The 20,423-nt window shown below is 37.9% G+C and overlaps 2 protein-coding genes across 4 annotated transcripts; one reads left to right on the top strand and one right to left on the bottom strand.

The window, feature by feature from the left end:
• The first annotated feature begins 2,589 nt into the window (after nucleotides 1-2,589).
• Nucleotides 2,590-13,172, top strand: LOC127956244 (single-minded homolog 1-A-like). Of its 3 annotated transcripts, none has more exons than XM_052554067.1 (12): nucleotides 2,590-2,818; nucleotides 3,026-3,261; nucleotides 6,494-6,567; nucleotides 6,817-6,906; nucleotides 6,979-7,087; nucleotides 7,790-7,875; nucleotides 7,955-8,130; nucleotides 8,211-8,317; nucleotides 9,373-9,520; nucleotides 10,314-10,428; nucleotides 10,675-10,870; nucleotides 11,850-13,172. In XM_052554067.1, the coding sequence occupies exons 2-12, from the start codon at nucleotides 3,087-3,089 to the stop codon at nucleotides 12,179-12,181; spliced, it is 1,608 nt and encodes a 535-aa protein (XP_052410027.1). In that variant the 5' UTR covers nucleotides 2,590-2,818; nucleotides 3,026-3,086; the 3' UTR covers nucleotides 12,182-13,172. The 3 variants fall into 3 exon arrangements, with proteins under 3 accessions (XP_052410027.1, XP_052410025.1, XP_052410024.1); XM_052554065.1 differs by having other exon boundaries at nucleotides 2,591-2,818; nucleotides 10,672-10,870; XM_052554064.1 differs by having other exon boundaries at nucleotides 2,591-2,818; nucleotides 6,494-6,591; nucleotides 10,672-10,870.
• Nucleotides 13,173-19,015: 5,843 nt separating this feature from the next.
• Nucleotides 19,016-19,914, bottom strand: LOC127956265 (protein ripply2-like). The gene is made up of 3 exons (XM_052554097.1): nucleotides 19,791-19,914; nucleotides 19,645-19,706; nucleotides 19,016-19,333 (listed from the first exon to the last, which is right to left on the bottom strand). Exons 1-3 carry the CDS (start codon nucleotides 19,881-19,883, stop codon nucleotides 19,177-19,179), a joined length of 312 nt encoding a protein of 103 aa, XP_052410057.1. The 5' UTR covers nucleotides 19,884-19,914; the 3' UTR covers nucleotides 19,016-19,176.
• Between the last annotated feature and the right edge of the window lie 509 nt (nucleotides 19,915-20,423).

Raw genomic sequence — 20,423 nt, 5'->3', positions numbered from 1 at the left:
GAACACATTAACAGCTGCCCAACACATCACAACATCTCTGACCCTTCATGTTATATGTGCTTTATAACAGCCCACATTAATGAGCCATGAACTGAACCCAGCACTGAAAGAGATCTTTTGTAAATGTAGACTGCTTTAAAGACCTTCAGTACACAGTTTTATAGCCGAGATTTTATCCTGGTTTTGCTTCTTCAGATCTTTAGGAGAGAACCAATCCAGCGTTTCATATCAGTAACACTGAGCTCAGAGCGGCCTTGAAGCTCGGCTTTCACTCTCTCTCTCTCTCTCTCTCTCTCTCTCTCTTTCTCTCTTTCTCTCTCTCTCTCTCTCTCTCTCTCTCTCTCTCTCCTCAACAGTGTGTGTTGCCATGGTAACGGTGGGATCTGCGGGTGATGATTCTGTCAGGAGACCGGGGCTAGTTGTCACACTTAAAAAAAATTTTAAAGATGAAAATGTAATTTGTTATTGCCCATTTATGTTTGTTGAGATTACATGTATATATATATATATATATATACACACACACACACACATGCTTGATGTATCTATGTGTGTATATACACATACAGTTGTGCTCATAAATTTACAAACTCCTTGCAGAATATGCAAATATAATAATTTCAACAAAATCAGAAATGTAAATTGCATGTTTTTTGTCCTGTCTTGAGTAAGCTATTTCACATAACAGATTTGTATATATACTCCACAAGTAATAAAAATAACTGACTTTATAAAAATGACCTGTTCAAAAGTTTTCACGCCCTTGACTCTGAACACTGTGTTATCAGCTGAATGATCCACGTCTGTGTGGTTTTGTGTTCAGTGATAGTTGTTCACGAGTCTCGTGTTTGTTCTGAACAGTTCAACTGTCTGCTGTTCTTCAGAAAAATCCTTCAGCTCCCAATAATGATTGGGTTTTCCAGCATTTCTGTGTTTTTGAACTCTTTCCAGCAGTGACTGTATGATTCTGAGATGCATCTGTTCACTCTGAGGACAACTGAGAGACTCAAACACAACTATTACAGAAGATTCAGACCCTCACTGATGCTCCAGAAGGAGAAACCATGCATTAAGAGCTGGGGCGTGAAAACTTTTGGAATTAGAAGATCAGGGTAAATTTACTTACTCTGTCTTCTGGGAAACATCTAACTATCTTCAAAATCACACACACACAAATATAAAACATCTGTGATGAGCTTCTGTGTGAAGTTGACTCTTATCTACTGCTCTGAGATCAGCGAGGTCACGTGTCTTTAAATGCATAGACGCACGTGTTTCTATTTTACCGCTGGGTTTCCCGCTAATGACAAGCGCGTATGCGCCGCGCGCTCCCGTCAAACACACACAGATTAATGTGATGATTAATATGATCCACAGATTATGAGCAGAATCCCTCTTTGTAATGTGAGCAAAACACCTCTAATAAACGAGTGACATCAGCCACAATAAACATTTAGCTAATTACCACGAATTATTATTATTACAAAACAATTTTAACTAGACCTTTATATAATATAGCTAATGTTTACATAGCCATACATTACCTTTCAACGTATAGAATTTGTTATTTAAATAAACTAGTTTAAATGCCAATTAAGATCAAATAATGATGATAGTCAAAATAAATAAACAGCATATTATAATGATAATGTTATGTTCATAAATGCTGCCTGATTATTATTATTATTATTATTATTTTATGTCCATGTGTTTGTCAGGTTATAGCCTATTGTTTCCAAAAATATCGCAATCATTTCCTGCATGTGAAAACAGCTCTGAGGTTCAGGAAAATAGGAAATAAAAAGCTGGCTGTTTTCTTGTGAAGGTGAAAGGCTTGTGTTGGTGATAAACAGATCCTGTGAGGTCAAAGTGTGTCAGCGCGCGCGTGATCTGGAGCTGATGACGATGATTTCTCTCTCTCTCTCTCTCTCTCTCTCTCTCTCTCTCTCTCTCTCTCTCAGGAATCACTTCTACAGCCTTAAACAGAAAACCCACAATCTCCTTCAAATAGCCAAATCCCGATTTTAAGAATCTCTTTCTTCTCCTCGGTTTTCTTTATGAATTATTTGTTTCGATTGTATCGTAATCTATCAATCCTCCTAAACTGGCCAAATAGCCTACATAAGAATCAATTATATATGAAATGTATAAATGTCTGTATAAAAAGACTTTTCTTTTTTTAATGAACGCATTTAATGCACCGTGATTTTTTTGAGTGTTTTAAATTGTTGTCCACGCAAATTCTTCCCGATTTGATGAAAGTGCGAATCAATAGCTTGAGTTATGTTTCGATTTGTGTTTTTATCTACAGTACACGCAGACATTGGCTCCGGCGTGCATCTGACACGCAGTGTGTAGGATCAGGGCTGTGGAGAGGATGCGTGTCATATGCACGAGAAGACTGTGTATACACGTCCAACACGTGCGCATCATTTACATGCAACAACAAAAAGTTGATTTCTGCGCATCAGTAACACGTTCTGCTGTTTATATTTGACGTACTATTTATACGCATTGTCACACACACACACACACACACACACACACCTTCAGAATCTCGAATCCTCCCACTGAGCCCCGGTTTCCACGAGACTCTGTGTCCAATGAGCGCGTGAGTGACGGTAAGACCGGACAGCACGAGACCGTTTCAGTACCTGCTGATGTGCTCACGCATAGAATAGAATAGAATAGAATAGAATAGAATAGAATAGAGTAGAATAGAATAGAATAGAATAGAATAGAATAGAATAGAATAGAATAGAATAGAGAATGAGCGGTCTGCGAATATCGTGGAACTCCTGCTCCTGAACAAAAGGTGGTGAGTAGCTGGAATGTTAAGATGTTTTCGTGAGTTTCGTTGTGAAATATTAATAAAAATAAATTATGTTGTGTTTAATTATAATGACATAATTATAGGACATATGAGGTCAGTATGTGTTAGTTTGGGCACAGTTTAACTCTTCGCATTATTGAGCAGGCTGATGATTCTTTATTCCTGAAGTTGTGCTGCATGTGTGTTCGGCAGCGGCCTGCACGGGTCAGATGTCCCGGATCTCCGTCTGGATCTGAGCTCGGTGACCGGAGCGATGAAGGAGAAGTCTAAGACGGCGGCGAGGACGCGGCGCGAGAAGGAGAACAGCGAGTTTTACGCGCTCGCCAGAATGTTGCCGTTACCGTCGGCCATCACGTCTCAGCTGGACAAAGCGTCCATCATCCGACTGACCAGCAGCTACCTGAAGATGCGACTGGTGCTCCCTCCAGGTCAGACGCTCGCTCGCGCGCTGATGCGTCATAATATACTATAATAACAGAAAAACACAAACCGCGCGGAACTTCACTGCATCGACCTAAATACACTGCTCCATGGACTAAAGCGGGTAGACATTTATTTTAACACCGCGAAAGTTACAACTACAAAAAAAAAAAAAAAAAACACATTACAGTGCCTAATTTTATGCCGTATATTGAAAAATAAAAAATAAACGAAAATTCAAAGGATCCCATATTGCTATATGTAATTCCTATGTTTTCTCAAATTTGTATTCTACTATTTTCATGCATTTAATATCTACTGCCGATCTGTCAGAGCATGTATTCTCCGAGAGAGAGAGAAATGATTTTTTGGCTATTATATCCTAAAGCCGCGTTTAAACGATGCGCTGTGCAAATCAACAGAACAATTATATCATATACAATCATAACTCCACAGGATTGTTTACAGGATCATTTATTTCGTTTTTATATTGACTTGACTTTTTAGCAAAGAAATAATGGTTCAGGTTCCTGTTGATTCACATGAATTATTGGCCGCGTGCCGTGTGTTTTAGAGGGGGATAAATAACACCTGTCCTCTACACTCTTAATACAGGAAGGGTTTTCATAGTCATCGAGGGCGAATAACCTTTAACATCCGTGGAACCCTTCAAAGGCACAAAATATTCTTTAAAGTAAAAAAAAAGGGGGGGGGGGGCGGGGGGTTAAAATGTTCAAAATGGCTCTTTTAGAAACTGTTCACTGAAACGATCTTTTGGTTCTTCTGTTGTAAAAAAACCCTTTTGGAACCTTTATTTTTAAGAATGTAGGCTACTTTTTTTTTTTCTTTTTTTTTTTCGAAACGAGAAAAAAAAACATTTGGATCCTAAAAAGATTTCCAAGTGACATTGTTTTTAAGAGTGTGAGAATCACTGACTGTGAACGATAGATAGATAGATAGATAGATAGATAGATAGATAGATAGATAGATAGATAGATAGATAGATAGATCGATCGATAGATAGATAGAAAAGGCGATGTTTTTGTGACAGAGATTGGGTTGCTCTGAGGGTCACGCGCGTGACTGCGCACCCGCCGCACTCATTAGACCGGGAGCGCGCACCGCGAGCACGAGTCACTTAAGATCAGATGAATTTCTAATTGATTCGGTTTCTTTCTTCTTCTTCTTCTTTAAACGAGCTGAACCGTCTGAGAGAAGCATGCTTTACATTAATCACGCGCTTCAATCAGAGCAGAAATCCGTGTTCATCGTCTCATGATGTTTACAAACCCGAGGAGAATACATGTTTGATTCGAGAAAATCAGATTATCAGCCGAATAATAATAATATTACAATTAACTATCAACCTTTTAACGACTCGTGTAAATAAAATCACACTTCACGTAGTTTCCTGCTTTATTCGCCTATAATTTATTTTGTCAATCTAGTGACAACAATGGAAACGTTGCCTTTTCACTTATTTTACATTTATTATAATTTACTTTAAATATGGAATATGCCAAAAAAAAATCCAGTAGGTCTAATATTTTTAATGATAAGCCTAATAATATTAATAATTATTAATTGTTAGTTGCAAATTAATATACAGTAGGCCGATAATGTAGGCTATTATAATAAATGTAATAATTATAAACTTAAATGTAAGCATTGATGCGAGTTAAAAACAAAACAGAATAATTGTTTACATTTGGTCGTTCAGTCTCCATATGATCCGAATCACCGCAATCTGCGAACAATTCCACTGATGGATCAACTCAGAGCCCAGGTGTGTGAGTGAGTGTGAGTGTGTGAGTGTGTGTGTGTGTGTGTGTGTGAGTGTGTGTGTCTGTGTGTGTGTGTGTGTGTGTGAGTGTGTGTGTCTGTGTGTGTGTGTGTGTGTGTGTGTGTGTGTGTGTGTGTGTGTGTGTGAGTGTGTGTGTGTGTGTGTGTGTGTGTGTGTGTGTGTGTGTGTGTGTGTCTGTGTGTGTGTGTGTGTGTGTGTGTGTGTGTGTGTGTGTGTGTCTGTGTGTGTGTGTGTGTGTGTGTGTGTGTGTGTGTGTGTGTGTGTGTGTGTGTGTGTGTGTGTGTGTGTGTGTGTGTCTGTGTGTCTGTGTGTGTGTGTGTGTGTGTGTGTGTGTGTGTGTGTGTGTGTGTGTGTGTGTGTGTGTGTGTGTGTCTGTGTGTGTGTGTGTGTGTGTGTGTGTGTGTGTGTGTCTGTGTGTGTGTGTGTGTGTGTGTGTGAGTGTGTGTGTGTGTGTGTGTGTGTGTGTAGCCTGCAGGGTCAGTTTGCCGTGAACATGTTTATTCATCTTATGAATAAAACAATGGCGTGCATTCGACTAGTTTAAAGCAGTGTAAGGAACTGTATTTTTAAGCCTGTGTATTTCTGTGAGAGGTAAATGTAGAATAAAGTTATTCATGTGTGTGTGTGAAGTGTGTGTGTGAAGTGTGTGTGTTTGTGTGTGTGTGTTCAGATCTCCGTTATTTACTTTTCTGAGCGACTGTTTGTTCACGAGCTTAGATTCACTCACAACATCGATTTGATGACTCTCTCTCTCTCTCTCTCTCTCTCACACACACACACACACACACACACACACACACACACACAGAGAGAGAGAGAGAGAGATATAATATAAAAAATATGTATGTAATAATATACAAATCTTTTATAAAACAATTATTATAATATTAATAACAATTATAGTAATAATTATAATTATAATACTATAAAATTACTATCAAAATAGACTTGTTGTTTATATTATTATTATAACCATCTTTATGATAAATTTATAATGACAAATGTGGACTATTAAGCAGTTTTCCACTTTGCGTATATTACACACCTTAAAAGTGTTATTGTTTTTTAAATAAATAAATAAATTTATAATTGATAAACTTTAATAAATAATAATAATAATTACTGTTGTGGTAGTTGCTGTTATTATTATATATTATACATAGTTTTTGTTTATAATATAATATTAAAAATTGTTGTTGTTATAGACTATAATTGTGTATAGTGTATATCTATATTGGTAACGAGTATTATAATATTAACATTCGCTTAGTATATTGATCACGTGTTGATATGTGTGTGTGTGTGTGTGTGTGTGTGTGAGTGTGTGTGTGTTTGTGTGTGTCTATGTCTGTGTGTGTGATATATATTATTTCATGATAATGATGTGTGTGTGTGTGTGTGTGTGTGTGTGTGTGTGTGTGTGTGTGTGTGTGTAGGTTTGGGGGAGGTTTGGGGTCGAAGCAGATCTTTAGAAAACACAAACCTTGAGCTCGGATCTCATTTACTGCAGGTAATAATCAGCAAGATGCTCCAGGTAATATGAACACTTTATTATCATTATTATTATTATTATAATTATTATTATTATCTTTGGCTTGTGTTCATTCAGAAATAAATCAGAGGACACTGTGAAGTTAATGATTCATTTCCATGCAAATGCATTAGATCTGATTGGAAGATGATTAACGAAGCATGTTTGCAGATTGTCTCGGCGTTGGTTGTGTCTGTGGTGATGTGTCTGATGTTCTGTGATCTGCAGACGTTAGACGGCTTTATATTCGTGGTGGCTTGCGATGGGAAGATCATGTACATCTCAGAGACGGCGTCGGTTCACCTGGGTCTTTCACAGGTGAAGAGCTGACTAACATCTGTGTTTGTGCTGGTGTTCCTCCAGTGCAATCACACAGCTGCTTTCACACAGGTAGAGCTGACCGGGAACAGTATTTATGAGTACGTCCATCCGGCGGATCACGACGAGATGAGCGCGGTCCTGACGCCGCAGCCCTCGCTCCACACACAGCTCATCCACGGTGAGACCACACCAACATCTACACCTCTTTCAGACGATTCTCATGTGTTTCTACTGTAGGCGGAGAAAAATCACACAATTAGGACTGTTTTTGGCAACAAAAACTCAAATGGAATTCTAAACTTTAATGCAAAATATATAAAAAATATTATATAGAGAGAGATAATATATAATATATATAATTTTAATCTAAAATCTATTCTTATCTTTTTTAATCTAAAATCTGCTTTAAAATTTTTGTAAATAAAACAAACATTACTGTAATATAATTTCAAGCTATATTTTTAGTCTTTAAACTATTTATTTTCATTGTGACTTTTCGCAAAAAAAGTGCAAAAACATTTACAACTAAATTATGAAAAAAAATATGATTGAATATTAAAAAATCAGCATCTAGAATTTTTATAGATGTAAATATTATTTTGAAGTTTGCTGTAAAAGAATTATGTATATTATTATACACTAAAACATTAAGATAAATAGAAAAATACAATTATATCATATTTATATAACACAATAATTATAGCAGTCATTCTGTCAAAATTCCACGCTTTCACCAATTTTTCTCCAAAGCTCAAATTTTCCAAAAATTATTTCAATGCCAATTTTTTAATTTGTAATTTTTATCTCAGAAAAATATGACTAAATGAGAATCATTTCATGCATATAATCCCGACTGATGTCTGCGATGTGAATTTTGCAGAGCATGAAGCAGAGCGCTCGTTCTTCTTGAGAATGAAGTGTGTTTTGGCCAAACGTAACGCCGGGTTGACGAGCGGAGGATATAAGGTACACACACACACACACACATGGACGAACACCGCGTCAGCTGACGGTCACTAACAGAGCGTGACCTTTGACCCCGCAGGTCATCCACTGCAGTGGCTATCTGAAGACGTCTGCGCTGGACTGCTATCAGAACGTGGGTCTGGTGGCGGTGGGACACACTTTACCTCCCAGCGCCGTCACCGAGATCAAGCTTCACAGCAACATGTTCATGTTCAGAGCCAGTCTAGACATGAAGCTCATCTTCCTCGACTCCAGGTGAGCGGCGGAGAGAGATATGACCCATACATGCAATAAATAAACTAAATAAAACACGACTGCTGTTCTGTGCCTCTAAGGGTTTCAGAGCTGACAGGATATGAGCCACAGGACCTGATTGAGAAGACCCTGTATCATCACGTGCACAGCTGTGACAGCTTTCACCTGCGCTGCTCTCATCACCTCTGTGAGTCCAAATCACATTGAAATACATCCTAAAGAGAGGAATCCAAAGACATGGATCTTTATATGTGATGTGTTATGTGTGAGCATTAGGATTTTAAAATCAACTCCGAACCTGGATCCTTGCTGCAGAATTTAGCACACATTGCAGTTTGTTGAGTGTAGTTATAGAAAGCCCAGCAAGAAGTGTATTACAGTAGTCAATTTGGGAGAATACGAAAGTATAAATAAGCCTTTCGGTCACAGATAGCTAGAAAAATAATGGGCCTAAAATTGAACCCTGGGGAACACCTGTAATTTTGTGATTGTAAGAGATTGTGTTCGACTATCAAAAGCGGCACTAAGATCAAGAAGAAGAACTAGAATCGGAGGCTACAGGAAAATATATTTTATTGTATTAATTATTATAAGTTTGTATATTAATTAATTAATCAATTAATAAAACAATTATTAATAATATATGTTTTTATAATTTTATAAAAAATTATATTATTATTATTTTTTTTTTTTGCCAATAGCAATGTTAAAAAGTATTATTTGGATATACATAATTTATTTATATAGATATGTTAATGTTAATTTCATTAATAGATTTAAAAGCTGTATCTGTTAATATAATTTAATGGATGCGAGCTGACATGGACTAACAATCAACAGTTTTATTGTTATTAACTAATGTTAGCAAACATTAACTAGATAAAAACGTTTGTCAAGTACTGCAACATACATACATAAATATTATGTCTTTACATATTTAACACATGCACATACACACACACACACACACACACACACATGCAAACATACACACACACACCAATACACACACTCAAACACCCAATCAAACACACACACGCACACACACTCAAACACACACACACACACACACATTTACTATCCTTTTTCTGTCTAATTTTGTCAGATTTTGTTGTTTTGTCATTTTAAACAGTCATAATGAAATGTATGTTCCACTCTTTCTGAGCCTTACAAATGTTTCATAAATGAATATGAGTTCAGTAGAATCAGTTTGATGTGTAATGTGTGTCTGTGTCTCTGCAGTGCTGGTCAAAGGTCAGGTGACCACTAAATATTACCGCTTCCTGTCCAAACACGGCGGCTGGGTTTGGGTGCAGAGTTACGCCACCATCGTTCACAATATTCGCTCGTCTCGTCCACACTGCATCGTCAGCGTCAACTACGTCCTCACGTGAGTCACGCCAACATCTCCCTCTCAAACACACCTCACGATGGAATAAAGAACACACACACACAGGTCAAACCCAGGTCGTCTGAAACACAATACATACGGCTGTCAGACACGGTGAAAACATGCGTCTGGTAACACAAGCCTGTCAGGTGTACATTCAAGATCAGAGTTCAGTTCAGACGAGACACAGCTGTGAAATCAGAAATCAGACACATTGCACAAGCTTTGCTTTGAGTCACAGGACTCCTGTCGCTTTAAGAAAACACCTTACACATTCACTGCCCACTTCTGACCCGCTGAAACAGTCATAACTTCATATTTGTCACCTGAGACCGTACTGTGTCTGATCAGTCACTTGTGCTGAAAGAGTGTGTGAGAGATATGAGGAAGAGGCTGAATGTATTTTACAGAGACTAATCTAACTAATGCATGTAAAAAATATTAAATAATAAACAAATAAATAATAATTCAGGACAATAAACATACATATAGGAGACAGAAATCTTTTTGGCTTGAACACAAGGTTTGGGGGCGGGACCAATGTTCTAACTGCGTTAAAATATTTTAATTGTGTTGAGTTAATGCAGCCCTATATATGATGTGTATTTTGATCATTTTCATTTTTTTTGGCATTTTTAAACAGATCTGGATGCAAAAGTTGTTAAAAGTGTACTTTTTATATATATATATAAATGAATAACGTGCAAAAAAAAAAAAAATGTTTGCACTTTTTTGAAGTGTTTTTGGGCGAGCTCCAGCAGTGTATGTTGAGTGTAATCATGTGTGTGTTCAGGGACACGGAGTACAGAGGCCTGGCGCTGTCTCTGGAGCAGCTCAAGCCCAGCAAACCTGCGTTCCCTTACCCTAACCAGACCCCAGCCAAGACCCGCGCTTCTCCGTACTCTCAGGTTCAGTCAGAATAAATCATCTCAGTCACAGACGCACTCAAAGCCCTAATGCACTTTACAGATGCATGATGTATAAAATGCATATATGTTTCACTCACTATATTATCATCACTGGTTCATTTTGTGTGTATTTATTTATGTATACACCAAGGCTGCATTTATTTGCTTAATAATACAGTAAAAAACATTAATATTTCTTGAGTGCGTTTTCAAAGTTTTCTCTCTTCACTTCCTGTTTTTTAGCAGTTTCCGTTCTTCCAGCCCGAGCGCTCAGATTCCGATCGCGACAGCCAATGGGACGGCAGCCCTCTGACAGACTCCGCCTCCCCGCAGCGACTGGACACGTGTGCTCAAACACACACACACACACACGCCTCACACACACAGAGAGAGGGATGGTGGGACGCCACTAAAGCAACTCCACACGTCCATCAAACTCACGGTGAGTCAGAAACATTTCTGATTATTATCAGTACTGAAAACAGTTTGTGTTTCTCTGGAAACTGTGATGTACATCTATTCTTAAATTTGGAATCATTTAAATATATACATCTAGTGAAAAGTCTCTTCTGCTCACCAAGGTTGCATTTATTTAATCAAAAAATACATTGAAATATGATTCCAGTTAAAAACGAGTTATTTTCTATTCTAATATATTTTAAAATCTTATTTATTTATGTGATCTAAACTGTATTTTATTTTTTTATTTTTATTTTTTACTATAATAATATAATAAAAAAAATTCCAGGATTCACAGATCAGTAAAAGGTTCAAACAGCATTTATCTGAAATATAAATCTTTTGTAACATTATACATTTCTTCAATGGCACTTTTGATGGTTTTAATACTTCCTTGATGAATAAAAATATTTTATTTATTTTTTTGTTTAAGAAAAAACACAACAAAAAGATTTCTTAATTCATTAAAAATGAAAGTGTTTAAATAGTTTTGTCGCTGATGTCATGAAGTACATGAGTGTTTTCAAAAGTATCATTCTTTTATTCACAACTTTAATTTGTTAAGCCGTGAGTTACATTGAATTTATAAAAGCTAATGCGTGTTGTTTAGTTATTCCATATATACATGGTAAGGTTTCACAAAATAAAACAGAGCAAATAAAGTATAATGATGATATTAATAACAACAGTATTCTTCCACCAAACAATGTAGCTCCTCAGAGTCAGTTGTGTTTGCAACACAGTGGTTGCCGAGCAACACACAAACGTAAACAAAGGTGTTTGTTACTTTGTAGCATCAGTCAGCTGTGAACGTGGCTCAGCCAATCAGAATCAAGCACCGGAACTAACCGGTTAATAATAAAAATATCTAGAACTGAACATCTTTAGAGACACAAACACAGGAACTTCAACACGCAGATATTCAGTAAAAACGTCACGGTTTCATGAAATCTCTCCGGCAGCTCACTGGGACGAGGAGCACGTGGACGGATCTCCAGGCTCCTCGGGCGATTCGAGAGACAGTTCAGGGATTTCCCAGAGCCGGATGGGTGCCAGACCGGAGCCGATTAAAGTGGAGGACGTCTGCATGAGTGACGTCTTCTCGTCCGTCTGCAGAGGACCGCCCCGTCTCGTCCTGCACCGAGACGACAGAGACGAGAGTCCAGCCTCGCTGTCCGCTCTGAGCAGTCCCGGCTCCGACAGACTGTCCCATTACGACGTGAACACACACATGCACTTTCAGACCAGCACCACACACAACGGCACATCGGTCATCATCACCAACGGCAGCTGACCGCAAAACACCTGCTGTTTACCAGCCTGCAGCACTAAACCAGTCAGAAGAGAAGCTGAATAAATCAGCTCTCCAGTCATGTATGGTTTGGACGATATCTGTCTGAGATGCAACTGTTTGAAAATCTGGAATCTGAGGGAGCAAAAAATCTAAATATTGAGAAAATCATCTTTAAAGTTGTTCAGATGAAGTTCTTAGCAATGCATATTACTAATCAAACATTAAGTTTTGATATATTTACGGTTGGACATTTATTACATGATCATTACTTAATATCCTGTTTAAGAACGATTGATAATTTTGACCCAAACAATATTCCTGTCTATTGCTCCAAATACCTGTCTGCTTCTGTGCTGCAGGGACACATGTGATAGTGTTCATGTGTTGCTATTTACAAGCACTAGTATCAAAAACACATGTAGGTCAGAATACAACCTTAAAAAGGAAGAAATTATAGTTTGCATGATGAAAATACATTTGTTTTTGCACTGTGGCATTATTTAAGAACCTTTACTTTAATGCAATGTTTTTCAGTTTGTACAGGAATGGCTGTACTGCTTTTAATCAGTTGGTTTTACAGTAGAAGACTGTTTTGCATTGTGGCATTATTATCATATGAATTACCCGCTATCATTATTCCTAACCCTATTTACAGATTCACAGAATGTAGTTATTGCTTTTAATTTGTTAACTAAAATAAAATCCATAGTTTTTAATGGATTAAGAATGAACAAAGAAAATAAGGTTTATTGTTTGCTCCGTGGCAATATTTGCATGAGCTGAAAAAAATTTGTTTTGCGTTTCCCCTGAGTCAGTATTTTCATGTCGAACATTTTCACCTTAAATGTCTTTTTTTAAATGCAAAATCAATTAGATTTTGCAGTATTTACAGATTACAGTTGCATTGTTGTGCTGACTTTAATTTGTTGATTTTAATTTTAAATATATATATATGATTTATAGTAATCTAAATAAAATAATACAAGCTAAATGCAAGAAGAAAATCATGTTTGCATTAGTGCACCGCAATATTTTCATGTAAATTCAACCAAGTTCTCATAATTTTGATCCAAAATTAAATATATCTTGTATTATTTGCATTTCATAGTTGCATTGGTTTTATATATAAATCTATTATTTACAGTAATATAAAACAAATGATAACTGAAAAAAATATGAATGCAGAATGCATGAAGAAAACTAATTTTTTATTCAATTCACCCCAAATCTCATTATTCTGATGCAAAATCAATTATACTTTGGCATAATGGTATAATAACAAGGTGCATCACATTAAATTTGATTGTTACAAAATAAGCAGCTACATTTTCTTTGTGCATAATATAATTCCTTGAAATTTGAGGAAAATAATTTTCCTGTGGTTTTTATTAAATTCACACGTGAAATTATCAAAGCTGTCCACTGAGATTATGATTACATTTTATATACAATTAATTTAATAAATCCAAAAATGTGTGTATATTTCGGTGTTTAGAAGTATTTTCTGTCATTTCTGAGAAGAGCTTTGGATTTAATTCATTTTCTTGTACACCGTGTTCTTAAGAAAAGGTTTCACGTCATGCTGCGTCAGTGCTTTGATTTGTGCATGTGTGCAGATGTGACCAGAGGCATTTTTACACAAATTAAATGTGTGTGTGTGTGTGTGAGAGAGAGAGAGAGAGAGAGAGAGCGAGAGAGAGAGAGTGTGTGTGTGTGTATGTGTGTGTGAGAGAGAAAGAGAGAGAGAGAGAGCGAGAGAGTGTGTGTGTGTGTGTGTGTGTGAGAGAGAGATTACAGCTCCAAACCTCTACACACACACATCTATAGTCTTATTTCTCAAAAGGACAGTAAACAGATAAACACACAGCTCAAAATAATGTGATCAATTAGAATAAAGACACCCAACAAACACATAGCAATGCCCACGACAACCTAGCAACCACTAACACCACCCTAGCAACGAATCAGTGTGTTTTGTATTGGGAAGCTTCAGATATTTAATAACGACTAGTTCAAACATTATCTACATTATGTTAGCGTCCAATCAGCTGGCTCTGCCCCTGACATGCTCCGCCCCTTCGCCTGTGTCTGTCTACCCATAACCCCCTGGGGCTTCCATCATCCCGCTGTGTGTGTTGTTGAGTGTCAGTAAGCGTGTTAATGTATTCCAGCTCAGCTCCGTCTCATGGGAAGATTAATAACTAATTACTACAGGTCACTCAACCAGATGGGCTTCCTGTGTGTGTGTGTGTGTGTGTGTGTGTGAGAGAGAGAGAGAGAGAGAGTGTGTGTGTGTGTGTGTGTGAGAGAGAGAGAGAGAGAGAGAGAGTGTGTGTGTGTGTGTGTGTGTGTGTGAGAGAGAGAGAGAGAGAGAGAGAGAGCGAGAGAGTGTGTGTGTGTCAGGAAGTGATGCAGGTGTGTGTGTGTGTGTGTGTGTGTGTGTGTGTGTGTGTATCAGGAAGTGATGCAGGTGTGTGTGTGTGTGTGTCTGCTTTATTGTCAATTCTTCCACATGTACAGTACACACATACAGAGAATCGAAATTGTGTTACTCTCAGACCCCGGTGCGCACAGATAACATTAACATTAAAGCCTAAAAATCTAGATCAAAATATAAAATGTAGATACAAATATACAATAAGGGAATGTAAAAAAAGACATATGATAAAATTAAAAATAGTTAAATAAAGCAGCGCAAGGCAAAAGGCAGTTAGAGTGCAAATCAATGAAGTGAACAACGGTGCAGATAAAAGATTATTTAGTGCAAAAAAACCCAATGCTGCACAAAGTGACTGGTGCATGTCATCGTATATTAGTGGGGAGGGGGAGGGATTGGGGGAGGGGTTCATAGTTCAGTGGTGCCTGGGTCAGAAGAGGGGAGGGGGGGCAGGTTCGGGAGTGAGTTCAGCTTCCTGACAGCCTGGTGGATGAAGCTGTCCTTCAGTCTGCTGGTCCTGGCCTGGACACTCCACAGTGATGCAGCTCGACAGGATGCTCTCGATGGTGCCTCTGTAGAAGGTGTATGTGATGGGGGGTGGGGCTCTGGCTCTCCTCAGTTTGCAGAGGAAGTAGAGACGCTGTTGTGATTTCTTGGCCAGTGCTGTGGTGTTTTCAGTCCAGGAGAGGTCCTCTGTGATGTGCACACCCAGGAACTTGGTGCTGCTCACTCTCTCCACAGTCGCACCGTTGATGGTCAGAGGAACGTGCTGAGTGTGTGCTCTCCTGAAGTCTACAACAATCTCCTTCATCTTCTGCACATTCAGAGAGAGATTGTTGTCACTGCACCATCCGGACAGGCGGCTCACCTCACTCCTGTAGTTAGTCTCATCCTTGTTGCTGATGAGACCCACCACAGTCGTGTCATCTGCAAACTTAATGAAGAGGTTGGAGCGTGTGTGTGTGTGTAAGGAAGTGATGCAGGTGTGTGTCTGTCTGTCTGTGTGTGTGCTCAGGATCTAATTGAGACAGAGAGCGTGGAGCAGAACAACGCATCTGATGAACATTAACCTGAACTCCATGTGAACACTGACCTGATGCCGTATTCCCACCTTAACAGTTAAACAAGTGTGTGTGTGTGTGTGTGTGTGTGTGAGTGTTGCCACCCCCCCCCCCCCCTTGATTTATGAGCTTTCTGAGTTTTTTGGAAGCTTCAACCTACAGCTGCAGTTCAGATGGTGAAGAACTGAACACACACACACACACACACACACACACACACACATTAGTTAGTCTTGCACTTGTGTTGTTAAGTGGCTGTTTTGAAATACTGTTAACCCTCTGCAGTCCTGTGAAAGAATGATGTGTTTACTTGAGTCTGGTGAATCTTAAATGAACAACACATTTAACCACACGGTCTGTTGTGTTCTACCATGAGGTTTTCGGGGGTTAGGAGGGGGGTCAGTTTTGCGCGTGTGAGAGAGTGAGACAGAACTAGTAAAGGGTTATCAGTTCAGCCGTGTGTGCTTTGTGTTTAACTGAAATACTGCAACATTACACAGTCTGCTAACAAAAATAGATTCTAAAAACTTTTACTAGCACTCCCTTAATTATTTCTGAATCTTCTTTGAACGTTCAAAATGTTTTAAAACATTTTACTAATTTTTTTATTTTGGTTGTGCAAAGGTTAAAGGTAAATGTTTTGAAAACATTATGGGAACGTTACTAGTTAAACCTTAAAGTATTACTTGCTCTATAAACCAGTGTGTTTGCAATTATGAATTAAATTAAATTAATAACTAGTTATCAAGCAGCTAAAATAACTAGAGCCTCGCGCATCCATGTTTGTATGCAATTTAAAATGCTTTATGTTGTTGTTATATACGTTTATAGCTAAAAATGACAACATAGACTTTCTCAATGGTTAAAAATATATATATTATAAAGAAAAGTCAATGATATTTTCAGGTTTTCGCTAGCAGATGTGTAAATATATGTTTAAGCTGCTGGAATGTAACGCACGTGATTAGAAACTATTCTGCAGCACGTGCTCTGTGTGCATTTACTGTATTTAAATATGACTTTTTAAAACAGAATTACTGATACAGTGCTCAACAAGGAACATCAGTGAGTCTGGAGGGAAATATTACATGAAAATTAATCTGACTGGATTTATCCAAGACAAACAACCCGGTGAAACAGCGCCCTCTGCTGCCGTAGTCTTTACTATACATATACAAGTGTGTGTATATATTTGTATTTATGCATTTAGCAGAGGCTTTTATTGTGCATTCAGGTTATAATTTTTTTTTTTTTTTTTCTTTTTTAACCAGTATGTGTTCCCTGGGAATCCAACCAACAACCTTTTGCGCTGCTAACACAATGCTCTATATATATATAGAAATAATTCTAATTTGGGGCTAATATGAGGATAATTTTTTGTAAAATGTTTTTTTTAAGCAATTTACATAAAAGTGTCCTCATATTAGCTCCAAATTAGAATTATAGAAAGTATAATAATATTATTATAATTATTATTATTATTACAATTTTTTATGAACAAAATTAGCCATAAAATAATTAAATAAATGTTTAATTACAATTGTATTATGTAACCATAATTTAAAAAAAAATCATAATTGTATGTTTACAAACAAATTACAAAAATTGGCAGTAGTCTGTTGAATAAATATATATATATATAAAAGTAGAAATATTTTGCACATTTTGTCATGCAAAATCATTAGTTTTTTTCTTTATTTTTAAAAGAAGGTGGTAATTAAGTTCAATTAAATCTTACATAACAACATGAATATTGTTTGTATGTGCAGGAAAACCTCATCCAGATGTGCTTGAAAATTAAATAAAAATAAAAATACAGATCACTAACTCTCACACACACACTCTCTCACACACTCTATCTCACACACTCTCTCTCTCACACACACACACACCTCTGTGTAGCTCACACACTCTCACACAGATCTGAGGTTTATGGGGGGGTCATCACAGAGCAGTCCTGGGGTCAGATAAACCTCTGGACGCTGAGATATGATGATACAGAGCTCATAACGGCTCAGAAACACACCACACACGAGTTCCCACAGTCACACAACATCTCTAACAGCGTTAAATCACACACTCTCACACACACACTCTCACACACACACACTCACACCTTTCACAGACGTGTGAATCTACACACAGCCTTAATGGACACAACAGTTAACACCCTCACACACACACACACACACTTCACACACTCCAACATATTCCCAACACAACACCTCAGTACACACACACACACACACACACACACATGTTATGCTTTCCCACGGTCACTGATATTCACACATAACTGCAGAAATCACAATCTTTAGATAATTCAGTGTTATTTTTAATTGTATAAAGGCTAAACTCACTGCTGTTCAGAACTCTGTGCTCAGTGAGATTCACTTTGAGAAAGAAATAAACACTTTTATTCATCAGTGACACATTCAAAATATCACAAACACATCTCAAAAGCAAATATTTGCCATGATATTAATTCCTGTCAGATTTGTGTGTGTTACACAGAGAACTGTGTGTTGTGTTTTATGAAGTTGGAAACTGAGTCGAGGATCCAGAATGAGTGTATGTTTTGTAGATCTGGTGTGTGTGGCTTTCAGAAACTGTGTGACAAGGAAAGACTGTGTGTGTGAGCAGATGTCAGATCTGTAATGCTCTCGGAGTGTGTGAGAGGAGTCTGTGTGTCTGGGAAAGAGACGGTAAAACAGTGTGGTGTTCAGACATTAACACGTGCATGTGACGCCTGAGCAGGTGTCAAACACACACACACACACACACACACACACTGAAACATCTGTCCAGTGAGCTTTCTGAGTAAAGAGAATGTCTCTCAGTCTCAGTTTCATTAAGTGCTGTCTGTATGTTCTATAACACTGAACCATTAGAGTCCGAATAAAACAGATTAATAACATTTCGATTAGTTTTTAACATTTGTTTATTCATTTGGCCGACGACTTTAACCACAGACACAGAAACATTCAGTGGAAGATATGAGCAGACGTTCATTAAGGAACACTCGTCATCTGCTCTTTAATAATGTTCTCTAAGGGTTAGCGCAGAAACACTAATGGAACGCTTCTGCCTGAAGATGCTTTAAATGTTTCTAGAGAAAAGTTTCAGAGAACGTTCAAAAGTAACGTTCCCATAATGTCCAAGATTTTTTTTTTACAACATAAAAAACCTGGATGATTTCAGCTTTCAGACGAATACTGTTTTCATAATTTAATGAGATGATGATTCGTGTTTTTCATTTGGTTTTCTGTTAAGACTCACATCAGGATTGCTGACATTGCTTTTCGTCAACCTCGTGATTCAGAGAATGAGCCAAACTAATATTTCAAATATTTATTCATAGGAAATAAGTTACAGCTGGCATATAGGATAATTTAACATAAATACAAAAAAATAAAATATTTACATGTCAACTTCTAGTTTTATACACATATTCACAACTATGTACATGCATGGACTAAATGAAGTGATGAAGGTCTTCAGCTGAGGTTCTTCTCGTGCTCTTCATCCTCCTCCTCATCCTCGCTCTCTGAGTCCTCACACAGACAGATAGTGGCCTGAACCGGATAACTGCGCAGGAGGACCTCGGCGTCCAGGTACAGGTAATCGAAACAGCGAGATCTGGGCCAGAACAACCTGCAGAAATCAAGAAGAGTCCCACAGATCAGATCACATCTTACACAACACCAGGAACATTAATACAACGCTCGTTCAACATTTAAACATCATTAATAGAATGTTTCAGATGGATGTTCATCTAACGTTCTTTTGTATCAAAAGTAACATTCCCAGAACGTTTGAAAATGATCACACGGAATCTTCATCTAACGTTCTTCAAATGTTACAAGTTTCAGGAAGCGGTCAAAAGTAACATTCACGGAATGTTTCAGAATGATACAATGTAATATGTAATACAACCCCTGAAGCTTTAGAAAAGCGGAACTCACTTGACGGGGTGTGTGACCTCAGGCGCTTTCAGGAGCTGCTCAGATGATGCTCTCTCATAAGGCTGTGGAATACAGAGATCTTTAATACAGAGATCAGTTCATATCATCATCACAAGAACAGTGCGTCTAATAACAGCTGAACGCACCTTCGAAGCGTTGTTTCTGTGGATCCAGGGTCTCCAGGGTCGCGTCGCGCTGGTTTCAGAGCTGAATCCGTGCGTGAAGGGGACTTTCTCCATCGTGTCGGAGGAAAGAGAAGCTGAAGAGTAAACTCTGAACGGAATGATGCTCGGACTCGACTCTGGGGTCTTTATATAGCTGTGTGCGCGTGCTCGTGCCAAACGGTGCGCTCGCGCGTCGCGTCGCGTCAGGTGCGAGGTCACACTCCCGAACACATGGAGACTTCACACACTTCTGACAGCAGACAAACCTCGTCTCTCTTTCACACACGCGTTCTTCTGTTTTATTGAGTCCCATTATGTTGATCTGCAAACACAAGTTATATAAATAATATTCCACCGACATTTACTGAAGCAAAGGGTTAAAAAACTGCGATTAACCTCGAAACTTGAACTAGAATTAACAAAGGTGTTTGCAAATGTTTTCTTATGAATATTTTGAATGCATGCTTCATTTTGTAAGAGACGAGAGACATTTCCTGGATTTGTGTGTAAAAAAAAAGGGTTTATACTAAAAGACTTTTCATTCATATTTGTTTGTTTAAAGAGTACGAATTATATTTGCAAAGTATCAATGCATCGCTTTTATGCGTTATTTAT

The sequence above is a fragment of the Carassius gibelio genome, chromosome B4, assembly GCF_023724105.1.
Source record: "Carassius gibelio isolate Cgi1373 ecotype wild population from Czech Republic chromosome B4, carGib1.2-hapl.c, whole genome shotgun sequence".
In the NCBI taxonomy this organism is placed as follows: Eukaryota; Metazoa; Chordata; class Actinopteri; order Cypriniformes; family Cyprinidae; genus Carassius; species Carassius gibelio.
Note: the sequence above shows the minus strand (reverse complement) of the source record. Positions and strands in the feature narration are given on the sequence as shown.